The sequence below is a fragment of the Pleurotus ostreatus genome (assembly GCF_014466165.1).
Source record: "Pleurotus ostreatus strain PC9 chromosome Unknown scaffold_1, whole genome shotgun sequence".
Lineage (NCBI taxonomy): Eukaryota > Fungi > Basidiomycota > Agaricomycetes > Agaricales > Pleurotaceae > Pleurotus > Pleurotus ostreatus.
The window spans coordinates 2,612,428-2,628,534 of record NW_023503156.1 but is presented as its reverse complement, the minus strand read 5'-3'; the positions used below and the strand labels follow the sequence as shown (position 1 = coordinate 2,628,534).

The 16,107-nt window shown below is 50.6% G+C and overlaps 7 protein-coding genes across 7 annotated transcripts; 2 read left to right on the top strand and 5 right to left on the bottom strand.

Moving 5' to 3' along the window:
• Positions 1–70: 70 nt before the first annotated feature.
• Positions 71–2,790, bottom strand: PC9H_000934 (uncharacterized protein; the record flags this gene model as incomplete). Its single annotated transcript, XM_036770587.1, has 11 exons — positions 71–233; positions 291–487; positions 538–1,265; positions 1,317–1,438; positions 1,490–1,578; positions 1,640–1,779; positions 1,833–1,915; positions 1,977–2,056; positions 2,112–2,306; positions 2,386–2,709; positions 2,761–2,790. 11 exons carry the CDS (start codon positions 2,788–2,790, stop codon positions 71–73), a joined length of 2,151 nt encoding a protein of 716 aa, XP_036636432.1.
• A 95-nt stretch (positions 2,791–2,885) lies between these two features.
• On the bottom strand, positions 2,886–3,416 carry PC9H_000933 (uncharacterized protein; the record flags this gene model as incomplete). Its single annotated transcript, XM_036770586.1, has 4 exons — positions 2,886–3,071; positions 3,130–3,240; positions 3,305–3,339; positions 3,365–3,416. 4 exons carry the CDS (start codon positions 3,414–3,416, stop codon positions 2,886–2,888), a joined length of 384 nt encoding a protein of 127 aa, XP_036636431.1.
• Positions 3,417–4,052: 636 nt separating this feature from the next.
• On the bottom strand, positions 4,053–4,710 carry PC9H_000932 (uncharacterized protein; the record flags this gene model as incomplete). Its single annotated transcript, XM_036770585.1, has 2 exons — positions 4,053–4,648; positions 4,707–4,710. The coding sequence occupies 2 exons, from the start codon at positions 4,708–4,710 to the stop codon at positions 4,053–4,055; spliced, it is 600 nt and encodes a 199-aa protein (XP_036636430.1).
• Positions 4,711–4,841: 131 nt separating this feature from the next.
• On the top strand, positions 4,842–6,773 carry ATP2 (atp2, beta subunit of the F1 sector of mitochondrial F1F0 ATP synthase; the record flags this gene model as incomplete). Its single annotated transcript, XM_036770584.1, has 7 exons — positions 4,842–5,007; positions 5,065–5,628; positions 5,680–5,998; positions 6,050–6,260; positions 6,316–6,438; positions 6,492–6,659; positions 6,711–6,773. 7 exons carry the CDS (start codon positions 4,842–4,844, stop codon positions 6,771–6,773), a joined length of 1,614 nt encoding a protein of 537 aa, XP_036636429.1.
• A 239-nt stretch (positions 6,774–7,012) lies between these two features.
• Positions 7,013–10,257, bottom strand: ATG9 (autophagy protein atg9; the record flags this gene model as incomplete). The annotated part of the gene is made up of 9 exons (XM_036770583.1): positions 7,013–7,663; positions 7,716–7,934; positions 7,983–8,247; positions 8,306–8,484; positions 8,534–8,633; positions 8,688–9,079; positions 9,126–9,261; positions 9,311–9,430; positions 9,482–10,257. The coding sequence occupies 9 exons, from the start codon at positions 10,255–10,257 to the stop codon at positions 7,013–7,015; spliced, it is 2,838 nt and encodes a 945-aa protein (XP_036636428.1).
• Positions 10,258–10,473: 216 nt separating this feature from the next.
• On the bottom strand, positions 10,474–13,080 carry PC9H_000929 (uncharacterized protein; the record flags this gene model as incomplete). The annotated part of the gene is made up of 5 exons (XM_036770582.1): positions 10,474–12,095; positions 12,146–12,218; positions 12,272–12,661; positions 12,716–13,010; positions 13,070–13,080. The coding sequence occupies 5 exons, from the start codon at positions 13,078–13,080 to the stop codon at positions 10,474–10,476; spliced, it is 2,391 nt and encodes a 796-aa protein (XP_036636427.1).
• A 176-nt stretch (positions 13,081–13,256) lies between these two features.
• PC9H_000928 (uncharacterized protein) lies at positions 13,257–15,987 on the top strand (the record flags this gene model as incomplete). The annotated part of the gene is made up of 10 exons (XM_036770581.1): positions 13,257–13,466; positions 13,519–13,681; positions 13,728–14,065; positions 14,117–14,275; positions 14,335–14,543; positions 14,591–14,758; positions 14,809–14,915; positions 14,967–15,132; positions 15,182–15,338; positions 15,391–15,987. 10 exons carry the CDS (start codon positions 13,257–13,259, stop codon positions 15,985–15,987), a joined length of 2,274 nt encoding a protein of 757 aa, XP_036636426.1.
• Positions 15,988–16,107: the final 120 nt, after the last annotated feature.

The following is a 16,107-nucleotide window of genomic DNA, read 5'->3' as shown; positions in this document are numbered from 1 at the left end:
GCTGACTTCAACTTCCACTGACATACTTGAAATAACATATATAGGTAACACACTGGTATGCATATCGTATTCAATCATCTATGCTGATAATCTTATGCTCAGGGGCCTCATCATCGGTTAGGTCGATCGTCACTGGTGGTGGAACAGGGATGTGAACGAAGAACGGAGGATGGTCCATTGAAGCATCCGGGTGACGGAAATAATTCGTCTCTTTGAATTCTTGAATGGCGTGTCTACAAGATGACATGGTTTAGAGATGCCCTTGATGCGAGATGACTAACATGACTCACTCCCAACGCGAATGAGCCCGGATTTCAACAAAGGAGCCTCTCTCGTCGCAGTGTGCGCAACAATAGCCCGCAGATTTATCACGGTGCTCTGGGAAGCCTTTTGATTCCTGTTGCTTGGCAGCTTCAATATCTGCGTCGCTCAACGGGATCCAGTGGGATTTTCGGCCTTGAACATCATGGAATATTTCGTGCAATACCTACACCGAGTTGAACAACCGCCAGTTTAATGGAATAGTAGAGCTCTTACCGCCTTCTCCCAACGGAACACCATTCGTCCATCTTTGGGATGTCTGCACGCCCTGCATTCCATCCAACGGTTGTCGAGCCTCATATCCGCATGCGTTGTTGTCCTGAAGTCGAAGCCAAAGGCCGTTACAACTTTCTTCGCGGCGGATTCAGCGTCTTGACGATACTCGATGGGCAACTGGTTATAGTTCCAAGGCACACTGCCAACATTGAGGAACATGATAGCATCGTCATCCTCGCGATTGCGAAAGCCATGCGGAAGCTCCGTCAGGCAATTGTGCAGCAAGATCCTGGGATACGAAAGGGGGTCCACGCAACGGGTGCAAGTGAAATACGTGGTGGCAAGATTCAGACGAGAGAAGTCAGTATCGTCTTGAACTTCATCTTCTGCCCCAGGTTGATTGGGTAGGAGTTTCAAGAGTTCCCGGCTTTTATTTGTTATCCACTGGGCGAAAAGCTGCTCGAGTCCTTGTATCGTTTCCTGGAAATGTTCAGCAGTAACCACCACATCCACTGGAGTATCAACGAGAATCTGCCTGATTTGTGGCATCGCACAAATATCTGCAGGGCCAGGTTTGATGCCCGCTAGTGCATTCGACGGATGGTCCTTGATGAGTTCACCGAGTAACCTCTGACGGGCCTTCAATAAAGTCTTGCGCTGCTTGCGCCGTCTCTTAGCACGAGTATCTTCGAGCAAGTCGACCAGAGTGCGTTGTATATTGTTCCAGACTGTATTGCAAATCAGTGGATACAGGCTGGAGTGTTGTGGGGAGGACTTACCACGGTCGGTAAGCTCAGTCCGGGAGCTAATGGAAGGATAATTATCTAGAAACGAGTAGTCTGACTCGCGGATATAAGCCAATTCCTCAGCGTAGCCCAAGTCTCTGAGCCTTTTGTATATCCTGTATGTTACGAGTTAGACAAAGGATATCAAGATTATTAGCAGTCCTCACTGTTCCTTGCATTTCGCTCTCTCCTTCTCCTTGTCCATTTTGGCTAGTTGAGTTCTTCTCTCAAGAGCAGCTGTTATAGGGTAGTTTCCCTAAGACAAGAATTACTGCCACTGAGATCATTGAAAGAAATGTATCGTGTACAACACTCACAGCGAGCATTTGACTGACTTGTTTCCTGCGATTTTGAAGAAATTCAGCCAACGTCGGCGAATCTGGCTTGAAGCTCTTGAGGAGGATATCAATATCTCTCGCTTCGCTATGTTTATAAACGGAGACGATCTTCTTTTTAGCTACGAATACAACAATGAGTGCTAATTGACAAGAAATGAAGATGGATACTAACGTCCAAGGACGGACGAAGACAAGAGTATGTCTGAGGTGATTGTGCTGCGTACCCCACGAAGCACATCGTTGAACGGGCCGAATCTATTGAAGACCAGTTGCAACGTTAAGACTTAGAACGAGTAGATGGGAGTCTATTTCTTACTGCGTACGGAGGCACGAACCACAACAGCGTGTGCGGAATGCCCACATAAGTTGGTTATCCGGAGTCGCCTTCAAGCAGTACTAGGAGCGTTTAAGTTGAGCGCTTCATCACAATCGAGTGGGGTTGCTAACATACATAGCAATAATTAGAAAACACTAGGCATGCGAATTGCGGCTCATTCAGGTCGGAGGGGAGATGCGGAAACAGAGGGTCGTCTCGAAACGCAGTCGTCCATAAGAACCTATTCGATTTGAGCAACAGAATCTCTCGGAAGCCCCTCGAAGTTCGCGACAGCGCCAGCAGATCCTCTGGTCTGAGTTGTAATATGATCTACGAAGCGTTCGTAAATTACGCGTTATGAGATAGCTAGACAGTAGAACAACGTCGCAGCAATTTGGGAGTTACATACCTCGCACAGAACATCGTAAGGCATTTCCAGCATCTTGCTCAATTTACCCTTCCCCTTCCCTTTGGGTTTGCTTGCCGGCTTCTTTCCCTGTGCGACCGTACGTCGTTTCTTGGGCGATGACTGAACAGGGGCTTCAACTTTTACAGTGCTGGGACCCGCGCCCTCGGTTTCTCGGGCGGATTCATCGCCATTCGTAATACGCTTGCGCTTTGCCATGGGTGTGAGCGCGAGAGGTGTGTGCTTCTGAGTAGGTTGCAGTGTGGTGGTAGAATGCAAGAAGCAATGGGCAGTTGACTCAAAAATAACAGCCCTGTATCCGTCACACTGTCACAGATCCAAATGAGACGCGCCCACGTGTCATTCATGTGACCGTACTTTATCTCCCTGAAATCCCCTGAGTCCCATTAACGTTCACAGGCGATTTATTTCAGTCGGAAAGGATGACAGTGATGGCTTCAGCGCCCATTATAAAAGGCCGTTGATGAGCGTATTATTTCCAATCAAGCATGGGAGAACTGGACTTTGTAGCTAACGTCGAAGCCCTGGGCCTGGTTGCATAACATAGGGAACAGCGTGCCTCCAACTCTCCCATTGGAGTTACATTGATTGAGGATAGTTTGTAGGTAGCCCCCGCAGTCCACACCCTTCTGGAGCCCAAAGGTGTTGCCGATGGAACAGGCATCGATCTGTAGGAAGCCGCACGTTAGTAAACGGAGAGGGCATTCATCACAGTATCAGCCTCACCTTACAGGTTCCATGAGTAGTCACGGTAGTACACTCCGACCCGAATCCATTGGTATTCAAGCACTGGTTGTCGGCACCCAGGTTTTGGATGGCAATCTGGCAGTCTGAGACCTGCGAATACACAATATGTACATGAGCGTTTGGGACAGGCCTGCAGCAAAGAAACGGTAGTTACCAGCGGACTAGCATCCGAGGTCTCGCAGTTGGCCGCTGTGTCATCAGGAGGGTCACACACATGTGGATGTGACGACGGAGATGATGAAGAGGAAGTACTGGTTTGCAAGCATGACGGATGTCGATGAAGACCAAGTATTCTGCTTTTTCTTCTCCCTTAACACCCTCCCTCTTTATACTTACCTAGCCAGCCTGAGTAAGAGCTTTCCTCAAGGAGAGTGTGCAGAACGACTGCGATTTCTCACGAAATGGAGCGGTTAAACTCGGATATGCTACTTTCCAGCCTATTGTATTGAAATAACTGGAGACTGGAGTGCGCAACATATTTGACTGATGCGGCGCCGCGGCAAGCCGCCGCCTGTGGAGTGGTACCATCGCGGACGGGAGGGGGTTGCATCACATAGCAAGCCAGGTGGTGCGCATGCGCAGCGAGATCAATGCTGTGAAACACTTACGCCGTCGTTTACTCTGACTGAGCCCCATTAATCAGCGATCATTGCTGCGAAAGAATAAATAGGATGGACTTACTTCAGCGGTCTAAACCTGGTTTGGGTGTATGTGGGGACAACTTGAGATGTAACCTAGAGCGCAACTTCGATCAGTGCATCTGGAATTGCCAGAACAACGGTTGGTAGAAAAATGAAACAAAGACCCCACGAGTCTTCAGTACTAAGAGTATTTGTCCTGAAAGCGGGAACGTTGAAGTATGCCCACATTATTGATCATCTGTGTGCTGCGAACAGTTTGTCTTACGCTAACGGGATCTTGTCTAATATCTTCCAACTTGCCACAGGACCGTTACATTCCGCGACCCAGACCTCGCAGGCACTGAACCCGTCCATCCAGTCCTGATCACCTTCCTCGCTACAGTCCAAGCTAACTCGTGGCGATCCGACCTCGCGCTTGATTCTTCCCTGAGTCTCGAGTTCATGTAAGTATCTGTCCCGTTCACCACGTTGGGCGTCATCGTCCGTAATATAACATAAAGAAACATGAGGAAACATCGGGGTACGCGGATCGAGCTTCAACGATGCGTGAACGTGCCCATGCAAAGCAAACAGTTCGGCCGTCGGTATGATCGTGATAAGGGCCGATCTGAAAAAATGGTCACTGGTCTCAACGGCGTTGAATCCGATGGCAAGGGATTTTTGGTCACCGGGGATGGCGTCCCGCAGAGCATCTAAGGTGATCTCTGAGTCTGCTGGAAGGGCCAGTAGCGTTATGTGGGGATCGAAATCAGGGTACGACGCGTCGCTAGTGAGCGGCTTCGAGCTCGGACGTATACGCATAATTCGCCGCAGGCGCTCCGCATCTCGTTGCGGCGGGACAAGCCAAAGGGTGACACCTGTGTCAGGAAAAAATTGATCGACTGAGCTGCAAGGGACTCTGTGGAAGCGACGCACCCATGGCGGAGGGAGATAGGAGAGTCACATGACTCGGGACAAACCGTGGTACTTGAAAATCGGAGGTTGAACGGATTCGCCTTCAAATTCTCTGCAAAACTCTCAACTTTCATTTCACCGTCGTCGTCGCCCACCATGCTCACCTCTCGCGGTGTCGCTCGTATCTCGAGGAGAGCAGTAAACAGCGCAAAAACTAACGCGTTCTTCTCCACCGCTGCCGTCGCCAGCAGAGTCTCCCTCCCCGCCAGCCGCAAACAGTCGTCTGCTTCCCGACCTGCTCGTGCTTCCGCGTCACAACCTGGTCAGTGCTTCTGCGGTTCATGTAGGCGACGTTGGCGCTGATATTGGCCGTGTGCAGCGCGTACATATGCTACCGAGGCAAAGACCGCTGTCGGTTCCATAAAACAGGTCATTGGTGCCGTCGTCGACGTTCAGTTTGATACTGAGAACCTACCACCTATCCTCAATGCCCTGGAGGTGCAAGACTTTGCTGGTGGCCGCCTCGTTCTCGAGGTTGCCTCCCATTTGGGTGAGAACTCAGTCCGAACCATTGCTATGGATGGTACGGAAGGTCTCGTTCGTGGCCAGAAGGTTGTCGATACCGGCAACCCCATCATGGTGCCTGTTGGGAAGGGTACGCTCGGACGTATCATGAACGTCATCGGTGAGGCTATTGACGAGCGGGGACCCATCAAGGGTGATAAGCTCTGCCCGATTCACGCCGACCCTCCCCCATTCGTTGATCAGTCAACGACTGCTGAGGTTCTCGAAACCGGTATCAAGGTTGTGGATCTTCTTGCTCCCTACGCCCGTGGTGGAAAGATCGGTCTCTTCGGAGGTGCTGGTGTCGGAAAGACCGTGTTGATTCAAGAGCTCATCAACAACGTCGCCAAGGCCCATGGTGGTTTCTCCATCTTCTGTGGTATGTACGCACATGTCTGAACGTTCGCTATATACTTAGCTTAGTTTGCAGGTGTCGGAGAACGTACTCGCGAGGGTAACGATTTGTACCACGAAATGATTGAAACCGGTGTCATCAACCTTGAGGGTGACTCAAAGGTCGCTCTCGTCTTCGGTCAGATGAACGAGCCCCCTGGTGCCCGTGCCCGTGTCGCCCTTACCGGTCTTACCATTGCCGAATACTTCCGTGACGAGGAAGGCCAGGATGTGCTGCTCTTCATTGACAACATTTTCCGCTTCACTCAAGCTGGTTCGGAAGTGTCAGCTCTTCTCGGTCGTATCCCCTCCGCCGTCGGTTACCAACCAACTCTTTCCACTGACATGGGTGGCATGTACGTGGCTTTCGGTTTCTTCCCATCCCGGTGTCTTATTTGATTTCACAGGCAAGAGCGTATCACCACCACCAAGAAGGGTTCAATTACATCCGTCCAGGCCGTCTACGTCCCAGCCGATGATCTGACTGATCCCGCTCCTGCCACCACCTTCGCCCACTTGGACGCCACCACCGTGTTGTCTCGTGGTATTGCTGAACTCGGTATCTATCCCGCTGTCGATCCTTTGGACTCGAAGTCGCGTATGCTTGATCCTCGTATTGTGAGTATAATACCATAAACCGAACATGTTTGCATCTAATCAAATGAACAATTAGGTCGGAACTGAGCACTACGAAGTCGCCACCGCTGTACAGAAGATTCTCCAAGATTACAAGTCCCTCCAAGATATCATTGCTATTTTGGGTATGGACGAGTTGTCAGAAGAGGACAAACTTACTGTAAGAGATATCCTTCCCGCGATGAATGCCACGAAGTTCATCGTTATATTCAGGTCGAACGTGCCCGTAAGATCCAGCGTTTCATGTCGCAACCTTTCCAGGTCGCCCAGGTCTTCACTGGTTACGAAGGCAAGCTCGTGCCATTGAAGGACACCGTGCGCTCTTTCCGTGAAATCCTCTCTGGCACCCACGACTCCCTCCCCGAATCCGCTTTCTACATGGTATGCTCATGATATTTTCGTTCCCTTTTCGTTTATTGATTATTTCGATAGGCTGGCACAATCGAGGACGTGAAGGCTAAGGCTGAGCAACTCGCGAAGGAGATGGGCAACTAAACGTGAAGTTATACTTATTGCGTCGTCTGTGTGGAACTTTGCAGTTGTTTCGTAGGGTTGGGACTAGAGTCCTTTATAGACTAGTCTCGTCCTAATAAAAAACCTTTCATCTGAACTTCATCACATTCATCATTAGAGATACTGGCCAAGCAGATGTGCACAAGTGTCTGGATCTACACGGTTGTTATCAGTCCGAATGCAAGAGATGTGCATAAGAAGCGAATTATATGCTGAAATATCTAGATGGCTCTGGCAGGTCCCTCCCTGCGCCCGTAGATCTCGGCCAGTAGTCCTAAGACACCACCATCAAGGTCGTCTTCGTCTTCCTCCTCTGCATCATCTCTCCGCGCCCTCCTCGCGCCATCAACATACGAGCCACCCAGGCCACTACCCGACACGGCATCTAGGTCCTCTTCTTCCATAGCATTCGTGCTCGAAGGAACATTCCCTCGGACCTCCGGTAAATGAACGCTACCTTGCGAATCGCCAAGGACCGCAGTTTGCGCCATGTTCATCCCGCCCACAAATGACGAAGCAGCAGGGTCCATAAGGATGCTCCCGCTGGGTTTACGGCGCGATGCTGCCATTTGGCTCTGCAGCAGAGCACGATCGTACTCTTGCGCCCGATCGGCGAGGGAAGAGGTTTCTCCTTGACGCTCTGGCGTAGGCGTAAGAAGCGTGCTAGTTTCGAGGCCAACGGCGCGTCGACGAAGTTGGGTGTTGTGTGGGCGATTCATACTGTACTCAGCCATGCGACTGAGATAAAGAGAGCCAGAAGGATCTGTGGGGTTCCACTCTGGATGTGTTGCCTTGAAGTTGAGGAAACTCTTCTCCATCTTGCCCTCGTTGGATATCCATCGCTTGTCTCGCTTCTTCGTGGGTGCACCGAACTGGATTTGCATGTTAGTGATAGCGAACGAGAACAATACACATAGCCCATACTTTAACATTGCCATGACGTTCGAAGTCAAACTCGGCGAAGCTACATACGAACCCTCTTCCATCGACATGAACTGTGAATTCGCGGAAAAAGTCTATGATGGCAGGTGCGCAGGCAGGGAGTGAAAGCCACAACACAAAAGGTGTCAAGATAACAGAGAGTATCTCCTGAGCGAATATCAAGATCTTCATCGCGAATAGCTCGCCGAATTCTTGATGTACCTGTTATTCCTCCGTAAGTATTTCTGCACATGAAATACAACGACCAACCTTCTTGCTATGCAACTCCCCCTTCCAGTTGTCCGGCATGTAGTGAGTGTACTCAATCACTTCCGTCATCAACAACTCTGGATCGAACACTCGGTTCTCCTCCGGAATCATCCCTCTCGCTACAGCCAAAACCGACCCAAAGATACCAAGATAGAACAACACAGTCCGATGGGGCGTTATTTCGAAGTGAACGAACAGGTCCGGATCAATCACCGTTGCAAGAAGCAGAACGGCTGCGAATGAACCAGCGACGAAGGCGACGAAGCTTTATATGTAAGGTATGAGCATACCAGCCACAGTGGAAGTGAAAGCGTCACGCGTACCGCATAATGATCGTCAGCTTCTCGTTCGGAAACTGTCCTATGTACATGCTGGCGATGGGATAGCTTTCGTCAAGGCGTCGAATGAAGAAATGGGGTAATTCGTTGAACTCTCGAAACTTCCATTGAGCGAACGACGTATATCTGCGGCCGCCAATAGACGAGGGATTCTTGTGGTATTCCTACTCCAAATGTCAAACAAAATTCAAGAGACGACGGAACACTGCGCACCTCGAAGTACCGGAAGAACGAGTACATGAGAAGATAGGGGACGATGAACGGTGCAAAGATAGCGTTAAGGATACCCATGAAGATAAATCGGCGTCTCAGCCTATACGCAAGTCAGCTTTGGTTGCCACGCGCACTCACGGAGTGTTAGACACACCCTTCAACCAACGTTGCACGATTCGCCGATTTGAGAAACATCTTCCTCACCCTTCCCCTACGGTCGAACAGATACTCCATCAAACAGAAACGCAGGTTCCATTCCAAAGCCTTAGTGAGGACACGACCTTTGCCTTCTTCACCCATCCCAAAGCGCTTCATGATGTCCGGCAAGGGTACTCTAAGATCCAGCAACTCCTTGTTGAATAGTGCAATCAAGTAGTTCTCTTGCCGCATTATGCGATTAGCGATATCGTGCGCGTCAAGCTTCGCGGTGGATGTATTATTCGTGCTACGCCGGGCCTTGGAGGATATTGCTAACATGGGGTTCTCTTCACGGATCGCTCCAATACGACGAACAATTTCCGACCAAGATATCGTTTGGATGTCGGCCTAATTTACGTTAGAGGCGCTCTGGCGAGAAGAACAGATGACTTACGTCTGGAATCTTCAACAGATACGTGTAAAAGTTGTACATATCGTTTAACCGTACGACGTCTAGTATAAATTGCAAGATTTGCCACAGGTAGAAAGCAGCGAATAAAATGAAGAAGAGCAAGGTGAACCCGGAGAAGCTAGACACGGAGTCAACAACCAGTCAATAGAAGACAGTCGGGAACCTACCGGGACACACAATGGTCTATTACGGCCTCAGACAATCTCGTCGGATTTCCATGGCGTATTATAGAATAATCAATGCACCCGAGCAAGAAGGTCGAAAAGCCAATGACAAAGCCCACTGTTCTGTCAAACGATATGTAAGTTACAAGAATGAGACGGAAAATATCTACTAACAGCAGGTTCAGCCCCCGAGACAGTGCAATACTGTATATCCCCTTCCCCTCATAGTAGTAATAGACTTCTTGCAAGAATGCGTCCAAGCTATAGACGTTAACCCAGTTCCACAGTGCGCGTTCGTATGCGTCTAAGCCGCGCATTGGGTTCGGCTGCACGCCTCGTGTACTAGACGACCTTTGCTGCGCGTAAGTGCTTGGTGGAGGGTCAATCTCAGACGGCCTAGGAGGTATTGAAGTCCCCGATGTCGCCGACGTCACAGGTAATATCGGTCCTGTATGTCTGCTAGGCCCCGAGTGTAGTGGCCGACTTCTCCCAATCGTGGCGGCGGAGTCCCTCATTCTTGATTTGGCTGGAGCCTTGCTCGAGGCCTCGATCATGAAACTCTGGGGGACTTCATCATCGGAAGATTCGCCGCTGTGTTCATTCATCTTATCTTCCTTGTGAATATTCGGATGTAGCACGTTCATCTGCGAGGTCCCAGCATCCCACGAGACCCTTCGCTTTCCCTTTGACCGTGATGTGGAGGCCGCGTCAGGAGTTTGGTTTGCATTCATCTCCAAGTCCTCCCCGCTGCCGCTAGTCTCTTCTTCCTCAACCACTGATTCGTTGGCCCTCGTATACCCCTGGTACTGTCGGGCCATAGGGTTCATCATGTTGAGGAACGGACGAGAACTGGATGCCGAGAGCGAGGCAGATCCAAAATGGGACTGAGATGATGAGGTCTGCCGAACGCCTGGCAGACGTCTGGGTGAACGGTTCGATGTGGTCGACATCGTCGTGGTAGTACGAGGAAGAGCTGGATGGCCGCCAGAGCAGCTCACTGCCCGAGGTATGGAGTTAACTCACGGCTCTCCCAATTTGGAACGTGTTGTTAGTCAACTCCCTGTCATACAAACAGTGTCCTCTGTTGCAATGATAGCATGGCGAATTCCTTGCTGTATTACTATCGGTACAGATTGGTGCAGATACAGTTACTTTAACATGTCCTTTTACTTTCCATTGATTGCTACTTCATTGACCACCGATACGTCGAGATTGCTGGCCGCGTTCAGGACAGCTTTGATACCGGATTCTGTGATGTCCGTGTCGGCAGCGACACCCCAGGCAGTCTTCTTCTCCCCAGTCTCCTGCTCGTACACAAGCTCGACATACGACACTGCAGTAACCTCGGTACCTTCCCCAATGGAATGTTCGGTGTAGTCCCGGATTTGTAGGACACCCTGGATATGGGGATGTATGGCTGCCAAAGTCGACGACAGGGGACCGTTGCCCAATCCACGGACCGTCCTCGATTGTCCATCAACAATGAGTTCGCCAGATAATTCCCTGCCACTGCCGTTCCCGACGTGCTGGAACTGGAATGATTTCATGAAGAACCTTGGTGTCTCCTTCGTGTCGAACTTGTAGGTCTTTTTGAAAAGTTCGGCCAAGGCATCTATCGAGATTTCGCCACCAGAGTCGCGCGCTGCTCGTTGAACAACCTCAAAGAAAGCGCTCTGCAGTTTGCGAGGCAGTTCGAGACCCAGGGAGTTGATGAGGACGTGTGCAATGTCAGCTTGGTCGGAACGACGATTGTAGCCAACGGTCAATTTTAGTTCAGGAAGCTTGCGGTCGCCAATGGCAGTGTTCACGGCACTCAATAGTGCACGCAGACCAGATGCAGCAATATCTGAGTCCACGGCGACACCCCACCATGACTGGGTTGACTTGCGATCGTTTGACGGTACGATTTCGACGTAAGACGCCGCCTTGGCTTCCTGTCCTTCCGATATCGAATGTTCGGTATATTCGCGGATTGCGAAATCGATGCCGAGGTGGGTACGAAGAGCGTCGGATAAAGCAGAAAGAGGGCCATTTCCATCACCGCGTAGAACCCGCAATTGCCCGTCAACAGACAACGTACCATCGAATCTACGCCTCGAGTCAGCGGCTTCATCCCCTGATTCATTTTCACCTTCCAACGGCTCTACTGAAACCTTGAAGTGACGAAGAGACAGTCGTCCAGAGTATTTGCCACCTCCATAATGGTAGGTACTTCTGAACGCCGTAGTAATGTCTTCGACGGTCATTTCTCGGGCTTCCCGGTCCGCGACAGCCTGGACGACTTGGTAGAAGGCGACCTGGAGCTTGCGAGGTAGATCGAGAAGCAAATTTTGTTTGATGATGTATGCGATTCCTCCCTTGCCTGACTGCGAGTTGACACGGATGACGGCCTCGTATGATTCTCCTAGGTCAGCAGGGTCGATGGGGAGGTAGGGCATATCCCAGTATTGGGGCTGGCCTTGAGCAGCAGCTTCTGCATGGCGCTTTCGCTGGGCCTCGAAGCCCTTTTTTATGGCATCCTGATGTGACCCAGAGAAAGCCGTGAAAACCAGTTCGCCGGCGTAAGGATGTCGGGGGTGAACGGGGAGGTCGTTGCATTGTGTAACGACGTCGATGACAGATTGTATATCACTGAAGTCCAGCTCAGGCCGAATACCTTGCGAGTAGAGATTAAGTGCCAGGGTAACGAGGTCGACATTGCCAGTCCGCTCCCCATTGCCGAACAAGCATCCTTCAATACGATCGCCACCTGCTAGAATGCCTAGCTCGGCCGAGGCAATACCAGTACCTTTGGTAGACGATCAGCTTGATTACTTGCAAGACACAGAATTCGCCCACCTCTGTCGTTATGCGGGTGTAGGGAAACAATTATTTTCTCCCTCTCGGTTATATGGGTAACGAAATATTCAATCTAAGGAATCCGATATTAATTGGGTATTATCGGTGACCGGAGACACTAGTCACCTGGTCGGCGTAGTGATTTGGTGGAGCAATTTCGACCGTTGAAGGTAGATTGAAGATGATACGATCATCGCCGGTGCCAGCCTTTCCCCAAGCCGCCTTCACTGCTTCACATACTTCCACGGCGAAGTCAGGCTCCGTCTGAGTGAAGGTTTCTGGACTGTATTCGTAACGGAACTGAGTGCCGTACTTGGCCGTACATTCCTCAGTCAACTGACGGACGAGCTTTGTGTGCGTGACGGCTAATTCCAAGGTCTTCTCTTTCGAGTTACCGAATACGACGTTGCGGAAAGTTGGGCTTGTCGCATTGTACATATGTAGAATAGCCTTCTTCGTACCAGCCACGGAGTCAATTGTCCGCTTGATGAGATCAGGCCGTGCGGGGGTAAGGACCTGTTGCAAGCTCCTTGAGAGGTCGAGCACCTATGCAATTCGTGGAGCACACACCTGTACCCACACATCGTCGGGCACCTCTTTGTTCTCAATGAGCCCACGGACGAAATTGAAGTCCGTGTCACTGGCTGCCGGGTATGCCACCTCAATCTCCTTGACCCCAGACTTGATCAGCTGCCTGAAGAACGTGGTCTTCTGTTCGATGGTCATCGGGTTGGCAAGAGCTTGATTACCATCGCGGAGATCTGTCGACAGCCAGATGGGAGCCTTTTGGAATGTTTTTGAGGGCCATTGGCGGTCCTTGATGTCCAAGGGGGTGTACGGTCGGTACTTTTGGGAGGGGTCCGAGCTTTGAGCACCGCACACCGTGGTCAGCAGTGAGTTAAGGCTTGGAACGGGGCGACTCACATCATGGGCATTTTTGAAAGATATAACAGAAAGCGATCAGCAGCCGATCCTTTTTATTGGGCAACATGACGAAAAAGTCCGTAAAGGAGACGGCCAAATGACTCAGTTTTTCGTCCGATATAAATTTCGTCCGACAATCAGCATCTAATCAAAATCACAATCATCTGTCTCCTCATCATCTGCCCCGATGTCAAACTTATTGACATTGTCGTCAAAGAGGGCCCCTTTCCCGTTTGCTGCCATCGCCATCGCAGCGTACACTGGCAAGGCCGAGCTCAACTTTGACGAGGATTCTACAGATGTATCTCTTGAGATTGACGGCACTCGCGTGACGGACGATGCAGAGATCGTCCAGAGTCTGGCAAAGGCTGGCGGTCTCGCGGAGGACAGCGTGAAGGTGTGCTTCCTGAAATACTAGCCGCATATATGTACATTGACCCAAATGGCAGACCCCAACGTTCTTTGCACTGGCAAAGACATTGTCTACGTTGACCACCTTCAACGAGATCGTGGCTGCCCTTGACTCGCTCGACGATCACCTCGCATTTCGTTCTTTCCTCGTTGGCCACACGATCACAGCTGCTGATTGGATTGTCTGGGGAGCTCTGAAAGGTAATGCATTCCCGACCCTAGATCGCATCCTAATGCCAGGAGACAGGGAATATCAAAGCTTTCGGTCTGCTCAAGAACAACAGCCACCCCCACATTTCGCGATGGTTCTCCCATCTCGAGTCCTTGGAGTCGACACAGACTGCACTCGCCACCTTCACAAGCGCGAAAGCTAGCAAAGCGAGATCGAACAAGACAGCAGCTGGATTTGCTCTAGGGCTTCAAGGTGCAAAGGAAGGAGAAGTAGTCACTCGCTTCCCACCTGAACCAAGTGGTTACCTTCATATCGGTCATGCAAAGGCCGCCATTCTCAATCAGTATTTTGCCAAAATGTACAAAGGCAAGATGCTTATCCGATTTGATGACACAAATCCTTCCAAAGAACGGGTGAGCCAGCTCCGTGTCTACCGCTGGGATCCTGCCTAAGTTCAAGGTTAGACGGAATTTGAAGAAACCATTCTAGAAGATCTCAAGCTGCTGGACGTTCACGGCGACGGTGTATCCCATACCTCCGATTACTTTGAGAAGCTATACGAACTTGGCCTACAAATAATCAAGATCGGGAAAGCGTATGCCGACGACACCGAGCAAGCGCAGGTTGGTCGAGTCACCGCGAGAGACATGGAAGTGTCAGTTAACCGAAATTGCCTTTTAAGATGCGTGATGAGCGCATGAACGGCGTTGCGTCTAAACACCGTGACGACTCGGTCGAGGAGAATCTCAAACACTTCGAAGAGATGACCAAAGGAACGCCGGAGGGCCTTCGATGGTGTATTCGCGCCAAAATTAGCGTTGATAACCCAAATAAGGCCATGCGCGATCCGGTTATCTACAGATGCAATCTTATTCCTCACCACAGAACGGGGTAACTATTTTCGTCTCAGGTTGGTGGGCTCGCTGACATCTTTCCAGTGATAAATGGAAAGTTTACCCCACTTATGACTTCGCATGCCCCATTGTCGACTCAGTTGAAGGTGTCACACACGCCCTAAGGACTAATGAATACCGAGACCGAAATGCCCAGTATCAGTGGATGATTGAAGCACTCAGCTTGAGACCGGTCAACATTTGGGACTTTAGGTATACACTTTGTTGCTGAAGGAACGGCATGCATTGACTGAAACTTCTAGCCGTCTCAACTTTGTGTACACCCTACTCTCCAAGCGCAAGCTGCACTGGTTCGTGGACAACAAGCTTGTACGAGGCTGGGATGATCCACGCTTCCCCACCGTCCGAGGTATACTTGGCATCTTCTAGACCGCCAGCATGGGCTAACCGCCTGCTGCAGGTATTCGTAGACGCGGTCTTACTGTCGAGGCCCTCACACAGTACATGTTGCTGCAAGGCCCCTCCCAAGCCGTCGTCTCTTTAGAATGGGATTCTCTCTGGGCCTTGAATAAGAAGATCATCGACACATTTGCCCCTCGCCACTGGGCCATCGTCAAGGACCGGAAGTACAGCACCTAAAATGTTTCTTTGGTAGATACTGACTACCCCTTGTAGAGTTCCGGTCACCATTAAAGGTGGGCCCGCTACACCCGAAGTCAAGATGGTGCCCAAACACAAGAAGAATGCGGAGATAGGAGAGAAGCAAACCGTTTACACGTCGACTATACTTGTGGAGCAAGCCGATGCCGCCTCCTTTGAAGACCAAGAAGAGGTTTGTTCCTTTTCCCGCGATATACCATGTGTTGCAACTGATATCCGTGTAGATTACGCTCATGGACTGGGGCAACGCTATCGTGCGTTCGAAAGCCACCGACACGTCTGGTGCAATTACTTCTATCGAAATGGATCTGAATCTGGAGGGCGACTTCCGCAAAACCAAGAAGAAGATCACATGGCTCGCTCAGCCTACTGACGAACACCCCCTCGTCGACGTTGTCCTTCTTGACTACGACTATCTCATTACTAAGAAGAAGCTCGAAGAAAACGATTCCGTAGAGGATTTCGCTACCCCAGTGACTGAGTTCCGTGAGGAAGCGGTGGCGGACGCGGGTGTCAAGGACCTCAAGAAGGGGGATATCATGCAGTTCGAGAGGAAGGGATACTTCTCCTTCGACGGACCCGGCGAAGACGGAAAGCCATCTTTTATTCGCATTCCCGATGGAAAAGCAGCGAGCTTGGCGAGCAAAGCCAATGTTCCAGCTGCTGAGGCCAAGCCCTCTCCTGCTGCTGCGCCCACCGAATCGAAGTCAGATGAATGGAAATCGCCCATGTACCGGATGAACAGTATCCACGGAGAGCAGGCCGCTCTGTCACCAACGGCGTCGAAGATGTACCAAATAGACAGCCTTTACAAGTCGTGATTAACGATATGTATTGAGCAGAGCTTAAATCCTTTGTAACTAGTACAAACACGATGAGTAGATAATTCACAATGTAACGATGATAAATATCCGATATGCAGCACAGGGAAAAGAGTGGTG